Source organism: Hyperolius riggenbachi, chromosome 4, assembly GCF_040937935.1.
Source record: "Hyperolius riggenbachi isolate aHypRig1 chromosome 4, aHypRig1.pri, whole genome shotgun sequence".
NCBI lineage: Eukaryota > Metazoa > Chordata > Amphibia > Anura > Hyperoliidae > Hyperolius > Hyperolius riggenbachi.
In genome coordinates, this window is record NC_090649.1 from 455,010,813 (window position 1) to 455,030,125 (window position 19,313).

General features: G+C 46.1%; 1 protein-coding gene across 4 annotated transcripts in view; it reads left to right on the forward strand.

Annotated features, from left to right (window-relative positions):
* Positions 1-19,313, forward strand: part of TOGARAM2 (TOG array regulator of axonemal microtubules 2) — a 143,976-nt gene that overhangs the window by 72,164 nt on the left and 52,499 nt on the right. For 3 of the 4 annotated variants that reach the window (XM_068279652.1, XM_068279653.1, XM_068279654.1), the window contains exons 2-3: positions 15,198-15,308; positions 19,122-19,256. In XM_068279652.1, coding sequence (XP_068135753.1) covers positions 15,284-15,308; positions 19,122-19,256 — 160 coding nt within the window. In that variant the 5' untranslated portion in view covers positions 15,198-15,283. Of the gene's footprint in view, positions 1-15,197; positions 15,309-17,385; positions 17,409-19,121; positions 19,257-19,313 lie in introns of all 4 variants that reach the window. The other variant, XM_068279655.1, reaches the window with a different exon arrangement.

Genomic DNA, 19,313 nt, shown 5'->3' on the forward strand with positions numbered 1-19,313 from the left:
GGACTATTTCTTACAACCGCTGGTGTTGGGCCTACCACAAGTAGTGAAGGATACTAAACACATGTTACAGATCCTGAATGATACACTCATAGAGGATAATGATGTACTGGTGACAGCAGATGTTACGTCGCTCTACACGAATATTCCGCATCAAGCGGGTATGGATGCGGTAAGATTTTTTCTGGAAAGGGACACAAGCATCAAAACACAACAGAGAAACTTCATCATGGAATTATTGGAATTTGCCCTGACTAGAAACTATTTCTGGCACGAAGGGAACTATTATCTACAGATTAAGGGGTGTGCTATGGGGGCGGGGTTCGCTCCCTCATTCGCTAACCTCTTTATGGGAAGATGGGAACAACAGGTACTGGGGGAAGCACAGGATGGCCGAATAATAGTCTGGAGACGTTTTATAGATGATTTATTTGTACTCTGGAGAGGCAGAGAGGAAGAACTTCCCTCGTATTTTGAAGAACTCAATAAAAATGAAGTTAACATTGAACTAACTATGGAAGCAAGCAAAAAAAGTATCCATTTTTTGGATCTAAATATAGAGAAAAGGGAGGACAGGCTAGTCACTACTACATACTTCAAGCCAACGGATCGTAATGGATACCTGTCGGTAAGAAGCTGCCATCACCCTAGATGGTTAAGAGCGGTCCCAAGAGGACAAATTATGCGTATACGCAGAAATTGTAGCGAGATGGAGGACTACATTACCCAATCACATACTTTATTGGAACGCTTTGTGGAAAAGGGATACAAGGAAGAAGACATACAAAAAGAAATTATGGAAATAGGAAGAATGGGAAGGAGAGAGTTGCTGGGAGACAGGGCTAGGGAGGGGGAGCATTTTAGTGATCGATTACCTTTTATTAGCGACTATTCAGTACAACATAGGCAGATAGAAGGCATTTTCAGGAAATTCTGGCCAATATTAAAAGAGGATGTAACACTAAAAACAATCTTACCAGAGCAACCTAACTTTGTATATAGGAGAGCAAGAAATCTCAGGAATATCTTAGCACCAAGTTGTGTGAACCCACCAAGAGAAGTCATCCCTTTTTGGCAACAAAAAGGCTTTTATCCATGCAGAGGATGTGTGGGATGCAGGGAAGCAACACCAGTAAGATGTAATGAGGTGACATCAACATCTAAAGGAGGCACCTTCAAGATAAGGCAGAATATCACCTGCAACAGCAAAGGGGTTGTGTACATGCTTTGGTGTCAGTGCAATCTCCAGTATATTGGAAGGACGACCAGAACATTGAAGAGAAGAGTAGGAGAGCACATAGGTAACATTAGAAGAGGCTTCAAAGAACATAGCGTATCTGAACATTTCAGGATCTGTCACCAATCAGATCCTGCGACATTACGATTTTGTGGAGTAGAGAAAATGCGATATTCATGGAGGGGAACTAACAAAGTAAGAGACATATCCAAAAAGGAAACAGAATGGATCTATGCTATGGGTTCCTTACAACCAGGGGGACATAACATTGATATTGACCTGAACTGCTTCATAGCTAATAGTTAAATGGAACATAATTAAATAGTATAGATTCTCCCATACCTTGTGTGTATAAGAATGACTATAGTTGGTGTACGCATTTTTGACCACAAGAGGGCAGTGTCTGACATAGGAGGAAGAGAGGATCCTAGCAGTATTGGTTTGTAGTGATCGATTTTATGATAACTTTTATAACTATCTTTTTTATAATTTTCACTAATTAATATATGCAATATTATGTATCCTCAAATGCATGTATTTTTTATGTAACTTGTATTTGTCATGTATTTGTGATGGAAAACGAGCTTTCCCCTTTGGTACAATGGAGGGGGGAAATGACAGCCAGCTTGCTGTCCACACTGAGGCGCACAGTTACGGGCACTTCCGGGTGAGGCAGAACAACTAGCCAATGAGATGCGCGCGACGGGGGGTAATGACGGCGCGCACTGCGGCCACCATACGCGGTAGGCGTATCCTTTGCAAGCCTATATACACTGACAGCCGAGTAGCTAACCACGCCCCTGATGAGTCACACGGAGTGACGAAACGCGTAGGGTGGAGCTACCTCGGACTGTCGGAAGCACGGAGAGCACAGCGTGGGGAATGTACTGGCCAAACGATTTATCATTCCACTACTCTGTGCGGACAACCAGCGGGAAGCGGAGCGAACCAACGGGCCTGACCGGGAGGCACGGGGGAGAGCCCGTAACCAAAACTCTGAGCGCTGTCATTGCTCCAACACATTGTGAGTGCAACTTTTTTAGCATTAAAGATTATCTTATTTTACAAATGGAGCTGTACTATGTGAGGTTTTTTACCCCATGAGACACATCTAGATCAACAAGGACTGACAGTAACAGGAAGAAGAAGATCTGTGGAGGACCTGATCGAGGGGGATTATACACGAGCGAGTTTTGACCAGTCTTGCAGTGGTCACATGGACAGGGTGAGTGCAATTATACACAAGAGGCATTGATGTGTTTGCTATATATGGTGGAGCGCTAACTACGATAACAAGAGATATAAGCAGACGGTGGAACTGACACCTACCTAGAAGCGCATACAAATCCTAAAGATTGTCTGTCTATGAACTCTGGATTTTTTATTAGAATTTTTTATAATCTCCTATACCTATCACTAAGGACTGAAGCTCATGAGGAGTTTTTATGCATTATTGATTTCATTTATTTTAATATTTACTTACGTATAACAATATTGAGCACTGATCCTGTTGTAGCGCTAGCTTTGGAAATAACGCAGATACACACCTAAGGAGAGGGGGCCCTCAGGGGGCTCCGGAAGAACTTGGTGTCCCTGGGGGCTTCTGAATACTGGTGGCCCTGTACTGTACATGTGTAAGTGCTTCCGAAGCCTTCTGAGGATATCTGAAAGCGTGGGAAATGGGATGGTCGCGCTGTAACGTGGACACCAAGAGAGGACTGGAAAGGCTCTTTAGGATCCAGAGTCTTCCCCCTCCATAGGTAAGTATCTATATTTTTGTTGTTTGTTTTTATTTTGCTTCAGTATCACTTTAAGAAGGCAAAATTATATTTAGCATCGCTATTTAGTAAGTGGGATTTTCTAAAATTTCACTAAAATGCTTTTCAGAGGTCTCTCAGCACAGCCTGTGTGAAAAGAAAAGCCATGTTTACTAGCTGATTGTTACATTTTATGTCGGCATCGAGGGGAGGGGGGCTGCAATTAAACCTGCTGTAAACTGTTTCCTTTACACTGCGAGGCAGAGAGAGACACACAGACAGTAACACAGAACTTCAGCTGATGATTATTTACACACATTTGAAGCTATATTTCTGCATTATATCATTCTGAACAGATTCCAGTCGCAGTGAAGCCAGTGAAGATTGTTTCTGTATGCTGGATGTGCTGTAAACATTCCTCCATAGTAATGCCCACAGTGAGAACTGTTCTCTATAAATGTCATTTTCTTAATATACAGTATAAAACATGAAAAGATGGAAATTTTATAATAATATTATGTTTTATAATTCAAACCACACTGGTCCTTTCTATCCTGGTTCATTTTCTTTCATATTAACATTTTAAAATTAGTAATATATCAATTTAAAGGATAGGAATAAGGTTTAGAGTCAATCAAATATATTTTTTATTAGAGAAATATATATATTTACATAGAAAGAGGGACAAAGTCCTGAAAGAGGGACAAAGGAGCAGGACAGATGGACAGAGGGGCAGGGCTCCCAAAGAGGGACTGTCCCTCCAAAAGAGGGACAGTTGGGAGCTGTGCTTACTCTCTCTGATAAAGGGGTCTTTCCTTCAGAGTTGTTGTGGTTACACTTATGGGTGTGTAGATTATGACCCTTGTAAGATGGGCTCCAGTCCCAGACTGGTTCTAGACTTTTTGAGGCAAACTTGTGAGGGTTATTCTCAGACGACGGACTTGCAATGTACCTGTGCCATATACTGTCGTGGCACAGGTACATTGACGACATCCTCATCTTTTGGACAGGCACACGGACTGATCTCGGAATTTTTGTGGACAAGCTTAATGATAACATGCACAATCTGCATTTTACAATGGTTTGTGATGAAGGATCTATCTCCTTCCTTGACATTAAGATCTCTATAGATGCAAAAGGTCAGATCATCACTGATCTGTATAGAAAAGAAACCGCGACTAACGCTTTACTACACGCTAAAAGCTTTCATCCTTTCCATACCATCAGGGGTATTCCTACTGGGCAATACCTCAGAGTGAGGCGGAATTGCTCCTCTGACGATGAGTTTAAAACTCAAGCTGATATATTACGTATACGATTTCAAAATAGAGGATACCCAGATGGTATCCTTCGACGGGCATTTAATAAAGTCAAGAGGAGAGATAGATCTAGTTTATTGCGCCAGAAATCCAACGGTCAGGTGGCGCGAGACTCAGATGGAGATGAATTACGTTTTGTTACTGAATATTGTGCCCAGCATCCTGCCCTTAGAGGCATTCTACAGAGGCATTGGTATCTCCTTCGGGATGATCCAACGATAGGTCAGGTGGTTTCTGAGCAGCCTCTTCTTACATTTAGACGGGCCAAATCACTTAGAGACACTTTAGTACAAAGCCATTTCGGGGGTGTGAACCCTAGACGACACTGTATAGTGTTAGGTACTTACACATGCGGGGGGTGCACTTACTGTAGATATATGTGGGTAGGAAGGACCGTACCTCTGCCTGACGGTAGAATTTACACCCTGAAACACTATACCAACTGTCAGACAGAACTCGTCGTATATCTATTTCTTTGCCCCTGTGGGGCATTTTATGTGGGCAAAACTAAGAGACAATTGTGGAGGCGAATTTTTGAACATTTACAAAACATTGGCAATGTAAAAAGTTTGACCCCTATCGCACGCCACGTGCGGCAGTGCCCTGTCTGTACCAGTAACAAACTTAGGTTTGTGGGACTTGACAGAATACATAGCACGATCCGTGGGGGCAACTTCGATCGCCTGCTCCTACAGCGCGAATCACGATGGATCTACGAGCTGAAAGCTTGTGATCCTCCAGGTCTTAATGAGGCTGTTAGTTTTGCTCACTTTTTACCTGTTTAGAGAGATGCTTTGCAGTCTGCTGTTTTACACTCCCCCCACTCCCCATTTCCGTCCACCTATCCATCAGCATGATCTGTCTCTGGCCAAGAGCAGTACTATGCTCCTCCACTGCTTAACATATTGAAGCATTTATATATTTTTCCATTTTTGACGCGTTAGCGTTTAGGCGGCGGTATGCATCTAGCGCAGGTTTTAGACGTGTCTGGATGCATTACGCCTTTTTTCTGTTGCTTCCTGTACCTCTATTTGCACTCCGCATTTGGACGTTTTCAAGGCGTTTTTGTAACATATGTGGCTATTATTGATTGTTCTGTGTGCGTGTGTGCAGGACTGGGCGGCCCCGTGGGATGCGGGGGCGGTGTCCGGCGGTGACGCGTGGAGGGGTGGATTGCTTCGCTTCCCCCCCTAGGCCGCGCGCTCTGCTTCCGGATGCTGCTCCCCGCCCCCGGCGCTGGATTGGTTCCTGTCCTATATTTGAATGTGTGAGGGTAGACTTGAGGACACGCCTTCTGATGATGCCGGATATCCGGCGAAACTAGTAAGGGCTGTGGCTTCGGAGGAGACGCCATCCCGCCACGCTCATCTCACCGGCTCCCCGCCAGACCATCCAGGTGCTATTTCCACATGCACCACGGGTTGTAGCCACGCCAGCACAGCCTCACCCCAGCCGTAAGCAGTTGCAGCAAATCACGCAGAGCCAACTTTGCACTGGAACAAGCCTTCACATCCGAGTCCCTTGCGGCTTTTGGAACCGGCTCATGTGACGCTTATGAGCATAGCAACCACTGCGGACGGACATACCTGCAACTCTGGTCTCACCTCTGGTCTCATCTCTGACCTTTCACACCGGCACGGCTCTACCTATGGACACGCCGGACGGGTGAGATGTTTCTACACAGGTTCTTGGTATCAAGACTGTTTTTGTAACCAGATTTGTTATCTACCATTGTTGCTTTTGCCGCTTTTGCATGGACTTAACCCTGAGCCTATGTCTCTATAGACAGGAGAGCAACTTGCACCCCTGCTCTTGCAAACTAGTGCTTACTTACATCTACCATTCAGCAAATCACTAACCGCTTGCAAGCCATATAGACTTCCTCCCTACGTCCTCCAGGACGGCCCTCCTGAGACTGTGTAAGTCTCCCCTCCCAAATCGGAAACACCTGACAAGAATCAAAAGCAATTAGTATAAATTCCACCCCCTCACAACCTCCTCCAGTTTTTTGTTTGTTTCCCAGACTTTCCACGGAAGCACCTATGGAGTTGTTCCTGGTGGTAGGGGAGCCTGATGGCACCTACTTGGATTGACCAGGCTTAGGAAGAAGTTTTTCTGGAGGGAGAGCGGTTTGGGTCTGTGCTGGGCGCGACCTGACGTGTGGAGTGAAGGCAGCCATACCTGGATCCACTAGTGGGGTGGTAGAAGCCGGAGGGTTTGTGCCATTTCCCACCGCTCTACGCCTCGCTAAAGCGGCTGGGTGGACGCAGAATTCCTCGTCCGCATCTGGGATGCGAGGGCTGGAGGCGGAAGTGACGCGTATTGCGTCAGGCGGAAGTTTGGCCGCGTGAGTTGAAGAGGGGCGGTCTTCGGCGGCGCCTGTCGGCATTTCACTTCCGTCTTCCCGGAGGCTGTCACGCGGAAGGCAAGCTCCATCATCCGCGTTGTACACGCAGCAGTCCACCCAGCACACGTACACACTGCACGGAGGCAGTGGATCTCTGCAGGGGCCATGCAGCAGCCATCAGAGCCCGCTCCAGAGACACAGCAAACACCTTCGGCTGTCACTGGGGAGACAGCACAGCAGCCGGTAAGGTGTTAGGGCCCGTTTCCACTAGTGCGGTGCGGAATCGCTGCATATCACCGCTGACAAAATCGCATGCGGATTCGATTCCGCATGCGTTTTTTGCCGCGATTTCGCATGCGATTTCGCATAGGCAGGGTATATGCGATTTTAACCATGTCACTGCCTGTGTCAATTTACATTACTTTCAATGCGAAATCGCACGCGAAATCGCAGGAAAAAACGCATGCAAAAAACGCATGCGATTTCCCTATTAAATACATTGCCTGCGATTCGCCTGCATTCCACACGCAGGCGAATTCTGCAGGGTCTACCGTGCAGAAAAATCCTGCACATAAAAACGCAAATGAAAACTGACAAGTGGAAACAGTCCCATCCACTTGTATTGCCTATGCGAATCCGCATGCGTTGTCTGCATGCGAATTCGCGCTAGTGGAAACGGGCCCTTAGAGCTATATTAACTTGTTTTAAAGTTTATATGCATACTCAGTAGCTAAGGATCCCTGGTGGGTTGTTCCTTTCTATTTATTTTCAGAAGCCACAGAAGTATCCTGGCAAGACCAATAAGTGTACTTAATGTGGTGGCAGGCTACCTGAGGGGTCTTCTAAGACTTTGTGTCCAGAATGTTACAATAAATCAAAGTCTCATGCACCTAGGCCCGAGAGCACTACTGTTGCTTTATTAGATTTAATGAAATCTATGAAACAGGAGCTAGCAACTACCTTTTCAGCGTTTAGAGCAGCTCTACCTCCTTGTCCACTGCAGATGGTCCCCTTGCCGCATTCATCTCCAGCCTTGCCACCGGTGCCCATGGCTCAGCCGACTCAGCCTCTAGTAATTACTTCTCAGGCTCAGATTCCGCAAACGGGTACTTCTCCCATTGACCAGCCGGCACCTTCTCCGGTATTGCCGGGTATCCCCCAGGGGGAGTGGGGGGCTTCTCATGGGGGGGATAAATCCTCACCTTTATCCCCGGGGGATGTCTCTGAGGAGTCTGATGAGGGTGAACTACCGGAGTCAGATGCTTCAGAGAATCAGGGGGAGGCGAGGGTACCAAGATACCTGTTCAACGCAGAGGATACTTCAGAACTGCTGAAAGCAGTTTATGATTCTGAGCAGATTGAAGAGCCTAGATCAGCTTCTACTCCTCAGGATGATATTTATAGAGGTTTAGAGGATCGGGGAGGCCGAGTGTTCCCTGTCCACAGGGCTATCAAGAGCGTTATTACCGCCCAGTGGAAAGATCCGGAGGGGAGGCTGTTTGTCCCAAGATCGTTCAAACGCCGATTCCCTTTCAATATAGAGGAGCATGATGCATTGTTCAAATGCCCTAGATTGGACGCTCCTCTCTCTCAATGCTCTAAGGATACAGATCTGTCCTTTGAGGATATGGGGGCCTTAAGAGATCCTATGGATAGAAAGGCAGAAGCCCTTCTCAAGAGAGCATGGGATTCAACATCCTTTTCTTTTAAACCAGCCATTTCCTCAGTTTGTGTAGCCCGCAATCTTGATAAGTGGATTCGGGGGCTTCAGAGTCGTCTAGAGGAGGGTACTCCTCATGCAAGGATCTTAGAAAGCTTACCTGTAATAATTAAGTCCATTGCTTTCTTGGCAGATGCGGCTACTGAGTCTCTCAGGGCCGCTGCTAAGACGGCGGCACTGATCAATTCGGCTCGGCGAGCCGTTTGGCTAAATACATGGGAAGGAGATGTTACTTCCAAGCAGAAGCTTTGTGGGATGTCATTCCAGGGTAACCTTTTGTTTGGAAAGGATTTAGACTCGGTATTGGAGAGATCATCCAATAAATCCAGGAAGTTTCCTGAAAAGAAAAAGAAAGGGAAACAGCCCTTTCAGAATAAAAAGCCCTTTTTCAGGCAGGAGCAGCAGGGTAGAGGGCAGAAACAGAATAAGAGGTGGTCCTACAATGCAGGCAGAGGTAGACCTTTCCTCTTCAATAGATCTCAGCCAGCCTCTGCTGCTGCGAAGCCCTCTAAATGACGGGCAGATTCCGGTGGGAGGAAGACTTCGCTACTTTGCGCCAGCTTGGCGAGAAGTGACGAAGAACGAATTTATCCTGAACTTAATCCAACAGGGATACAAGATAGAGTTCAGATCTCCTCCTCCCTCCCGGTTTACGGTCACATCATTCCCCAGAGATCAGATCAAGGCGGGGGCTTTAATGGACTCGGTTTCCTCGCTTCTTCAGAAGAAAGTTATTTGTCCGGTTCCAGTGTCGGAACAGGGAAGGGGCTTTTACTCAAGAGTGTTTCTGATTCAGAAGCACTCGGGAGGGTTTCGAATGATCTTGAATTTGAAACCTTTGAACCCTTACATTGTGGAGAAGAAGTTCAGGATGGAGAGCATTGCCTCCGTTCGCAACCTCATGTCTCCGGGGGCTTTTCTAGCATCGGTGGATCTGGAGGATGCTTACCTCCACATTCCAATCCACCCTCTTTTTCAGAAGTATTTAAGGTTTGCAGTTCAGGCAGGGGAGTCGATATGCCATTTTCAATATCAGGCTCTGCCGTTCGGAATCTCGTCGGCCCCGAGAATCTTTACGAAGGTTGTGGCGGAGGTAATGTCTTTTCTGCATCTCCACAATGTAAGGGTTCTCCCCTACTTAGACGACTTTCTGTTTATGGCCGAGACTCGAGAAGCCTTGCAAGGTGTGCTAGGTTTTTCTCTTCAACTTTTGAACAGATTAGGATGGATCGTCGACTCGGAGAAGTCTCACTTGATCCCGGTTCAGAGTCTGATTTTTTTTAGGTCTCAGGTGGGACACGACCATCAGACGTGTCTTCCTGCCAGACCAGAAGATAGACAGATTAGTGTCAGGGGTGCAGGGGATCAGAGAGGATCCTCTGGTATCCCTGCGGAAGTTGGTATCATGCTTGGGGCTGATGTCTTCAGCCATTCCGGCGGTAGAGTGGGCACAGGCCCATTCTCGGAGTCTCCAGATTTGGGTATTGGCGACTTGGGACAGAGATCACCGTTCTCTGGATACGAGAATATTAGTACCGGAGGAAGTGGTGGTAGCCCTTCACTGGTGGTGTCAGCGATCCAACCTGAATCAGGGCCGCAAGTGGGTTCAGGAAATTCCGTTAAAATTATACACGGACGCCAGTGCCTGGGGCTGGGGGGCCCACTGCCTGGGCCACCAGGTCCAGGGGACATGGGACCAGCAGATCTCTCGGAGATCTTCAAATTACAGGGAGCTAAGGGCGATTCTGCTGGCCTTACAGGCCCTTCTCCCGATAATCTCAAACTCAGAGGTACTGGTATTCTCTGACAATTTCGTCTCAGTTTGTTATGTCAGGAAGCAGGGGGGCACGAGGGTACCAGACCTCCAGCATCTGACATCTCTCATCATGGCATGGTCAGAGGCCAATCTGGAATCCCTGTCAGCAGTCCACATTCGGGGAGTTCACAACAGACGAGCAGACTCTCTAAGCAGACAGCTAGTAGAGGAGTCGGAGTGGGAACTCAATCCAGAAACTTTTCTGGAGATTACAAAACGCTGGGGGGTTCCAGTTCTCGATTTGTTCGCAAATCCAGAGAACGCAAAGGTGGAGGATTTTTGTACCCTGGATCCTTCTGCTTCAATGAGCAGATTGGACGCCCTGTCGATTCCTTGGCCAGAGGGGTTGCTTTACGCATTCCCTCCATTCAAGTTAATACCGAGGGTCCTCAGGAAAATTCAAACAGAAGAAGCAGAGGTGATACTAATAGCCCCTTGGTGGCCAAGGAGGGCTTGGTTCCCGCTACTGCAGTCCCTAGTGTTTCAGGGACCTTGGCATCTTCAGAACAGAGCGGATCTGCTAGTACAGGGCGGCAATCTCCATCCGAATCCAGAATTTTTGAATCTAACTGCTTGGATCCTGAAGAGCAGATGTTGACAGTGCAGGGATTTTCTAAGGAGGTGGTTAAGACATTATTAGCCTGTAGAAAGCCAGCCACTAGGAAAAAATATAATAAAGTTTGGTACACCTTCTCGGCCTGGAAACAGAAGAATGTATCCAGGTCAGACAACATTTCTTCTGTTCTAGAATTTTTACAGCAGGGAGAAAAGTTAGGCTTGACCGTCAGTACTCTTAGGGCTCAGGTGTCAGCTCTTTCTGTTTTTTTGTCTAAACGTCTATCTGCCGACGTTTATGTTAAAAATTTTCTGAGGTCAGTTGAACGGTCACAGCCAGTTCCCCAGAAGCTTGTTCCTCCTTGGGACCTGTCGTTGGTATTGGATTTCCTAACATCAGACAAATTTGAACCTTTGGATTCGGTCCCTTTGAAGTTTCTTACACTCAAAGTTGTTTTTTTAGTGGCCATTACCTCAGCTCGCAGGATAGGGGATATACAGGCTTTATCAATAAAGGACCCTTACATGATAATTCATGCTGATAAGATTGTTTTCAGACTAGATCCCTCTTATTTACCCAAGGTATCCACATCCTTTCATAGAACCCAGGATATTGTACTGCCTTCCTTTTTGACTAGTCCACAGAATGATAAGGAAAGGAGGTTGAGCACTCTGGACGTCAGGAGAGCGGTTCTGACTTATTTAGAAAGAACCAGAGAGTGGAGAGTTTCCACTAATCTTTTTATAGCTTTTGGGGGTACTAAGAGGGGGTCTCATGTATCCAAAATGACAGTGTCTAGGTGGATTAGACAGCTAATATCCCTTGCCTATTCAGAGGCGCAGTTACAGGTGCCTGACCACATTACAGCACACTCTACCAGATCCCTTTCAGCATCTTGGGCGGAGAGGTCGGGAGCTTCTCTAGAGCAGATATGTCGAGCCGCGACATGGTCCAGCCACTCGACCTTCATCAAGCATTATAGAGTGGAGCTCCTTTCTAGTCAGGACCAAGCTTTTGGACGCAAGGTTCTTCAGGCCGTTATCCCACCCTAAGGTAAATTTCTCGCTAGATCTCAGGAGGGCCGTCCTGGAGGACGTAGGGAGGAAGTGCCGGCTGCTTACCTGGTAGCAGTGTTCCGGCGAGTCCTCCAGGACGGCCGTCTAGGTTCCCGGCCCTATTATATATATATATTATTTAAGTATGATAGTGGTTCGTGGATTCTTTTCTCTTCTTTAAACTGGAGGAGGTTGTGAGGGGGTGGAATTTATACTAATTGCTTTTGATTCTTGTCAGGTGTTTCCGATTTGGGAGGGGAGACTTACACAGTCTCAGGAGGGCCGTCCTGGAGGACTCGCCGGAACACTGCTACCAGGTAAGCAGCCGGCATTTTCGATTAGATTGTGAGGCCGGCTGTATACATGTGCTGTGTGTTGTGGTTGTATGTGTGGTGGGATGGCCATTTCCTCATGTTTTTAATTTTTTACATGTTATTACTATATTGTTTCAATAAATAAATCTTTGTAGATTTTTCCACTTAACCTGCTTCCTGATTTGAGTATTTTGGGATCACCTGTAGTTTATATACCTCTCCTAATTTGTGTGATTAAACTTGTGAGGGTGTGCCCTCCCCCCCCCCCCCCCATCAATTTGAAATGATCACACAGCAGCAGACAACTTATTTAAAGCAGTAGGATCAGCCATACTATGCCAGGGGAAAAAAACACATATATAAGTAGATAAAAACTTGATCTACTTACATAACACATGTCTTATACTGTCCACGTTTTGATTTCAGTGAATGTTATATAGTAAATGACGAGAATTCTGTTCCTGGTGGGGGCCATGTCTTTTACCCACAGTTAAGGCTAACTCGTGATGTCATTTCTGCCCTTTACTTTTTTTCTTGTCTCCTCAGCCTTGCTTGTAAACACAAGTGAGTAGGGGATTAGGTTTCAGATAAGAAGCTGGCAGAGAAATAAAGGGAAGAGGAGGAATAGATTATAGATAAAAAGAAACCCCAGCATGCAATTCTTTGGCACGACTACTAAAGGGCCAGTGTTTCCTTAAGTATGTAACTCCAAATCATAACAGCAGAAAAAGTTTTGAAAGTTTTGAGTGCAGGATTATCATCTTTATCACTTAATACACTCAGACCAGTTGCTGTTGAAATTTGATTTTTATGGTGACGATACCGCTTTAAAGGACAACTGAAATGAGAGGTACAGTGTATGGAGGCTGCCATATTTATTTCCTTTTAATCAATACCAGTTTCCTGGTAGCCCTGCTGATCCTCTGATTCTAATACCTTTAGCTATACCCCCTGAACATGCATGCAGCAGATCAGGTGTTTCTGACATTTTTGTCAGATCTGACAAGATTAGCTGCATGCTTGATCCTGGTGTAATCCAGACACTGCTGCAGCCAAATCGATCAGAAGGGCTGCCAGGCAACTGGTATTGTTTAAGAGGAAATAAATATGGCAGCCATTATATCCCTCTCATTACAGTTGTCTTAACCTGCTGGGCGGTCTGGACGAGCTCAGCTCGTCCAGTACCGCCGGAGCCTGCCGCTCAGGCCCTGCTGGGCCGATTTGGCTCAAATAAAAAGCAGCACACGCAGCCGGCACTTTGCCAGCCGCGTGTGCTGCCTGATCGCCGCCGCTCTGCGGCGATCCGCCGCGAGCAGCGGCGAAAGAGGGTCCCCTCAGCCGCCTGAGCCCAGCGTAGCCGGAACAAAAAGTTCCGGCCAGCGCTAAGGGCTGGATCGGAGGCGGCTGACGTCAGGACGTCGGCTGACGTCGATGACGTCACTCCGCTCGTCGCTATGGCGACGATGTAAGCAAAACAAGGAAGGCTGCTCATTGCGGCCTTCCTTGTTTATTCTGGGCGCCGGAGGCGATCGGAAGAACGCCTCCGGAGCGCCCTCTAGTGGGCTTTCATGCAGCCAACTTTCAGACCATATGCAACAACTTGAGACATGACATGCTGCAGTTCAACACAATAGTACACTGGCTGGCTGCCAGTCTTTGACAAACAAACTGCTCACCCTCAGGTAGTCGGCTGTCCTCCATTCCTCCTCAGTCAGGACAGCAGTGCCACCTCATCACTTCTGCTGTGCAAGTCAAATGACTGCTGCTCTCCTGCCTCCTCCCTCCTCACTCACTGTCAGACTCCTCACACAGCACAACAAGCTGGTTTTCCCCAATGATGACCTCTTTACCTTGCTCTCCTCTCACTTCTACTCCTACTCTGACTGCATGCTGCTAGTGTAAACACAGTACAAACATGCTGCCCCCTGTAATCTCTGCGCCTGATGCAAATGTTTCACCTTGCTTCATGAGAGAGCCGTCCCTGGTCACAAGGGGTTGGCAAGGAAAAAAGTCTTCACATTGGGGGACCCCCTTTAAATTTTTGCTTGGGGGGGATGATTTATAGTTCTGCCCCTGCTACTACTCAATCGATTTTTAATCAAGAGTAATCGATCACTCGCCATATGGTGCTGTTATGAACTCATGTATTGTCAGAATTAGATTACAGCTACCTAATACTGCCAGATTTACAGGTTCTGCTGGTCTCCTGGCTTATTAACATTCAAATCCTTCCACAATCTGGGCCCTGGATACCCGAAGGACTGTATCCCCTACAATCTTTGATCGAAAGTCTCTAATAACTTAGTCACCCCCAGAGTCCACCATAAAACCTTTGGAGACGGAGCCTTCTGTCATGCTGCACCTACACTTCTTGCCACACTCAATCAGGACATCTCCATCCCTGGAAGCCTTTAAAGAGGAACTCTAGTGAAAATAATGTAATTAAAAAAGTGCTTCATTTTTACAATAATTATGTATAAATGATTTAGTCAGTGTTTGCCCGTTGTAAAATCTTTCCTCTCCCTGATTTACATTCTGACATTTATTACATAGTGAAATTTTTACTGCTGGCAGGTGATGTCAGTGGAAGGAGATGCTGCTTGCTTTTTTGGCAGTTGGACCCAGCTGTAAACAGCTGTTATTTCCCACAATGCAATGAGGTTCACAGACAGGAAACTGTCTGGAACATGGTCCTGACATCACACTGTGGGAGGGGTTTCACCACATATTAGCCATACAGAGCCTCCTGATGATCCGTTTGTGAAAAGGAAAAGATTTACCACAGGAAAGGGGGTATCAGCTTCTGATTGGGATAAAGTTAAATTCTTGGTCACAGTTTCTATTTTAAGTCCAAACTGAAAAGCCACCTGTTTAGTCTGGCATTTATGAACATCTGACTGTTTCCTCTGTAACACAGTCCAGCCTTCAAGCCTGTACTGATCTGAGACGTCACATACCTATGTGCTTTGAGTCCTATGGGAGAAAAACGCTTTACAAATGTTATTGAATTGTATTGTCATACAGTTTATTGCTGAGTGCTAAGACCACAGTAATCCCATCTATTGCTCTTTTCTTCTAGTAATTGATGGAAGGACACGATAGCAGGAGCCATACAGCGAGTGATGTTCTGCCCTGACAGGAAGCTGCACCGCTAGAGCCGAGAGAATGACCAACAAAGACTACGCAGCAGGTAACAAGATGGTCCTATCCCTTTCCCCTCACCCCACTTCCCAAAAACACAAACAAACTAACAAAAAATATGGCTGGTGGTGTGATCAGCATTAATGTCCATTCTGTATTCAGATCTAATCAGTAGGGTTTGAGCTGGCTCTTTTACTGATTTAAAGAGGAACTCCAGTGAAAATAATGTAATAAAAAAAGTGCTTCATTTTTACAATAATCCTGTATAAATGATTTAGTCAGTGTTTGCCGATTGTAAAAGCTTTCCTCTCCCTGATTTACATTCTGACATTTATCACATGTAATCAGCTGTTATTTCCCACAATGCAATTATGTCCACAGACAGGAAACCTGACATCACACTGTGGGCAGGGTTTCAACACAATATTAGCTATACAGAGCCCCCTGGTGACCTACAGTATTTGAGAAAAGGAAATATTTCTCATGAGAAAGGGGGTATCAGCTACTGATTGGGATGAAGTTCAATTCTTGGTCACCGTTTCTCTTTAAAGTGGGTCTAAAATAAAATGAAATAGCTCCACAGGCGCAGTTTTTTGGCCAGAAAAAAATATCTTTATTATTGGAATTAATTACATACCCAACAGGTCTAAATAAAACTGGTATTGCTGATGGTCAGGAAAGGGATTACCGTAACTGGAGGTGAATATATTTTTTGCATCTCTGCAGAGATATCAGGATGGGAGCAATGGGAGGGCAGTGATACTGGTCACTGGCATAATTTGAGGGGAGCAGCCCCTGCGATCACAGGGGGGCCCAGAGCTGTGGGTGGCCCTCAACTATTAACCTTCCCTTCCTCCCATAGAGGGGGCTATACTTCAGATCAGGTGTTTTTGTGGCTACACTTGTTATGGGTGTGAAGATCATGAAGGCCACACTTGTTGTACGACCCTTGTGAGATGAGCTCCAAGGCTGTGAAGGGCACCAAGGGGAGACGAGGGAAGGAGTGTGAACGTTTGGGGGGACCATGAATTGCAGTTACGACTCTGATACTGGTGATTATCATGCTTGACCCCAGTAAAAGGCTACTCGGTCAGTCCACAAGTACAAAGTGTTGTCCTTTGCATTTTTGTGTCACTTCCTGAGCAATATCGGCAGGCACAGAAGGACGGGAGCTTGCCTGTGGAAACAAGGCCAATGTTCCTGAGGCTCAGCACACACATGCAACTACAGATGATGGAAATAGGCCCTGAAGATTATTTCATGCAATCGAGCCCTACACAACAAGAAGTTATTAGGCCGGCCGTTCACCTGAAAGGATCTTCAGAGAACATTTTCAGTGGCAGTTCTGTGGGGAGTGTTATATGGACACCGCTTTCATCTCCTGGCTGGGTACTGTGTTCTGTTCCATGGTGACGGAAAAGAGAGGGATGGAAGAGCTGCCCCCTGCCATGAGCACCTCAAAGGAAGTTGCCTGTGGAATAATGGCAATCAAGGGGCAGCAAACAGTTTTAGGGCTGCGGTCTAGTAGCGTGCTTTAGCAACGCTTTCCAGAATCCAGTGAAGGACCCAGCGGGAGATTATGGTGGGTTCTGATGGGGCCACAATACAGGTCAATATGGGTCACATCGAGATAGATCATTATTCATCCTTCATTTTTACCACGGGCGTACCTATGGTCATCATAACAGCTGCTCTGAGTCCCAGAAGGAAACACATTATGTCCATAATTTGGCTATAGTGGGGGTAGTCTACATATATCCATGCACTATACACACTTTCTGCAGGGTGGAATAAAGTTAAAACAGCACACACAACATAGCAACTTTGGCTTCCCCTGCTTGCCAATTAGCTTATTTTGTGACGTGAGGAAGGGGTCAGAGAAATTCTCAGGGAGACCCCTGGCTTCCCTTCAAGCCCTAGGCACCAGCCTTGGTTGCCTTGTGAGTAATATGAATAGGTAAGGGGGAGTTCCATCAAACACTTACATGACAGGCAGCGCCAGCAACGCCCCTGATGGTGAGACTTCTGCCCCTCTGCGGCCAGCATATTAAACGTGTATTATATGTTTACTTTTTTTTCTCTTTCCTCTTCTGCTCTTCAATTATCCTGCTGGACTTCAAATAAAGGGTCACACTTTAAATAACATCTGGTGAGTGCAAAAGTAAAAATAATCCTGTATACTAAACGAAGATTGTAAATATGCACCGACCTGGACGTACCTGTGGGCGGCATCTTAATGTGGGTGGCACAGTTGTGGGCAGCGGCCTAGTGTGGGTTTGTGCGGCAGTGGCTTAGGTTGGGTGGTGTAGTTGTGAGAGGTGGCTTAGTGTGGGCAGCAACTTAAAAAAAGGGGGAGCTTGTTTTTCATTAATAAAACTATCTTTAATATCTACTGATATTCTTTGTTTTTAAAGTGTAAATTATCGTAAAAAAAATATTGGTATATATTATCAATATTTTAGTACTATTTAACCTAGCCCCAGGGTGTAACTAAGATCCACTGGGCCCCCCTGCAGAAATTCTGAGTGGGCCCTCCCTGCGTTTTGGGGGGCTGGAGGAGGTGCAGCATGAGGGGAAAGCCATGGCCACACTCGGCGGGGAGGGGAGAAGGTCCCTCTCCCCCTCACCTCGGGCTCGCCCCTCTGCGCTCCCCTCCAGCTTCAATAACTATATGTGTGCAGCGGCGGGAAGCGGCAGACAAACATACCTTCCGTGCGCTCCAGCGCGGATGCTTCTCTCTCTAGTGCTCTAGACGCTCTGACGCTACTTCCTGTTTATACAGCCCCTATTGTTACGCCCATGCCTAGCCTTACTCTCAAACAGAACCCTGCCCCCCCCTCCCCCCATGCATAACCCTAAAACCCTTCTTCCTGACACCTTACCCTAAAACCTCCATTCCTTATGCCTAATCCTAAAACCCTCCTTCCTGACACATAACCCTAACACACCCCTTCCTGACGCCTAATCCTAAAACCCCCTTCCTGACACCTAACCCTAAAAGTCCCCTTACTGACGCCTAACCCTAAAATCCCCCATCCTGATGGCTAACCCTAAAATCCCTCTTCCTGATGCCTAACCCTAAAACTCCCTTTCTTGGCGCCTAACCCTTAAACTCCCCTTCCTAACCTTATAATGCTCAAAATGATACATTTCAAAACGATAATTTTCAAAATTGAATAATTTGTTAATAGAAAACATTAAAAATGTCAAAAACTATGATGTTCTAATTTTCAAAACAATAAAAAAAAATTCAAAAAACTATATTGTTGTAACTTTCAAAATGATAATTATTGCGCACCCAAATTTCTGCTTTGGGCGCCTAATAACCAATATTTGCATTAGCATATGGGGCGCCCATATCGTGCATTAGCCGCTGGGTGCCCAAATTTCCTGCTTCCCCATTGTCCTGTGTGTATGTATGAATCATTAATCCAATCTAAGGGCACAATGTTTGACTTTTGTTCGATAGCTACAGGAAGTTACAAAGTGGATCACTATCACGAAAATTTGTAAAATGTAAAATGCGTATATGTATAAGTTGTACATTTACACTACAAATTACTTTTTTGCTATGTTCCTGTCACTTACAGTAGGCTGTAGAAACGTGACGGATTTTGGACTAATCCATCTCCTCACGGGGGATTCTCAGGAATGCCTTTATCTTCAAAAAGCATTTACTGAATGGCAGTTGCTTAGTTTAACTGCCAAAGTGTCGTGAAAATCATCAGGGAGGCTGACCTTTGTGTAGATCCTTTCCATATATAGGGATTTATATCACTGTTGTTGTTTTTATCTAAGCATATTATTGTTAGCTAGTAATTATTTTCCAATGATTTCCAAAATGTTGTCTTTTCCTTGCCAGCCAAGTATAGAGCTCCAGTTGCTGTCTACTGCGGCAGCGTTCCCAAGATGAAACCCGGATTCATGTCGCTGCACAATGGGGGTGTGGATTCCAACCTGCAACTGTACGGGAGCCGCTGGGGCGGGGCAAACCAAGGTCTGTACGAGAGATTGGTCATGAGATGATAGGCACTTCTGGTGTATGGTTTATTGA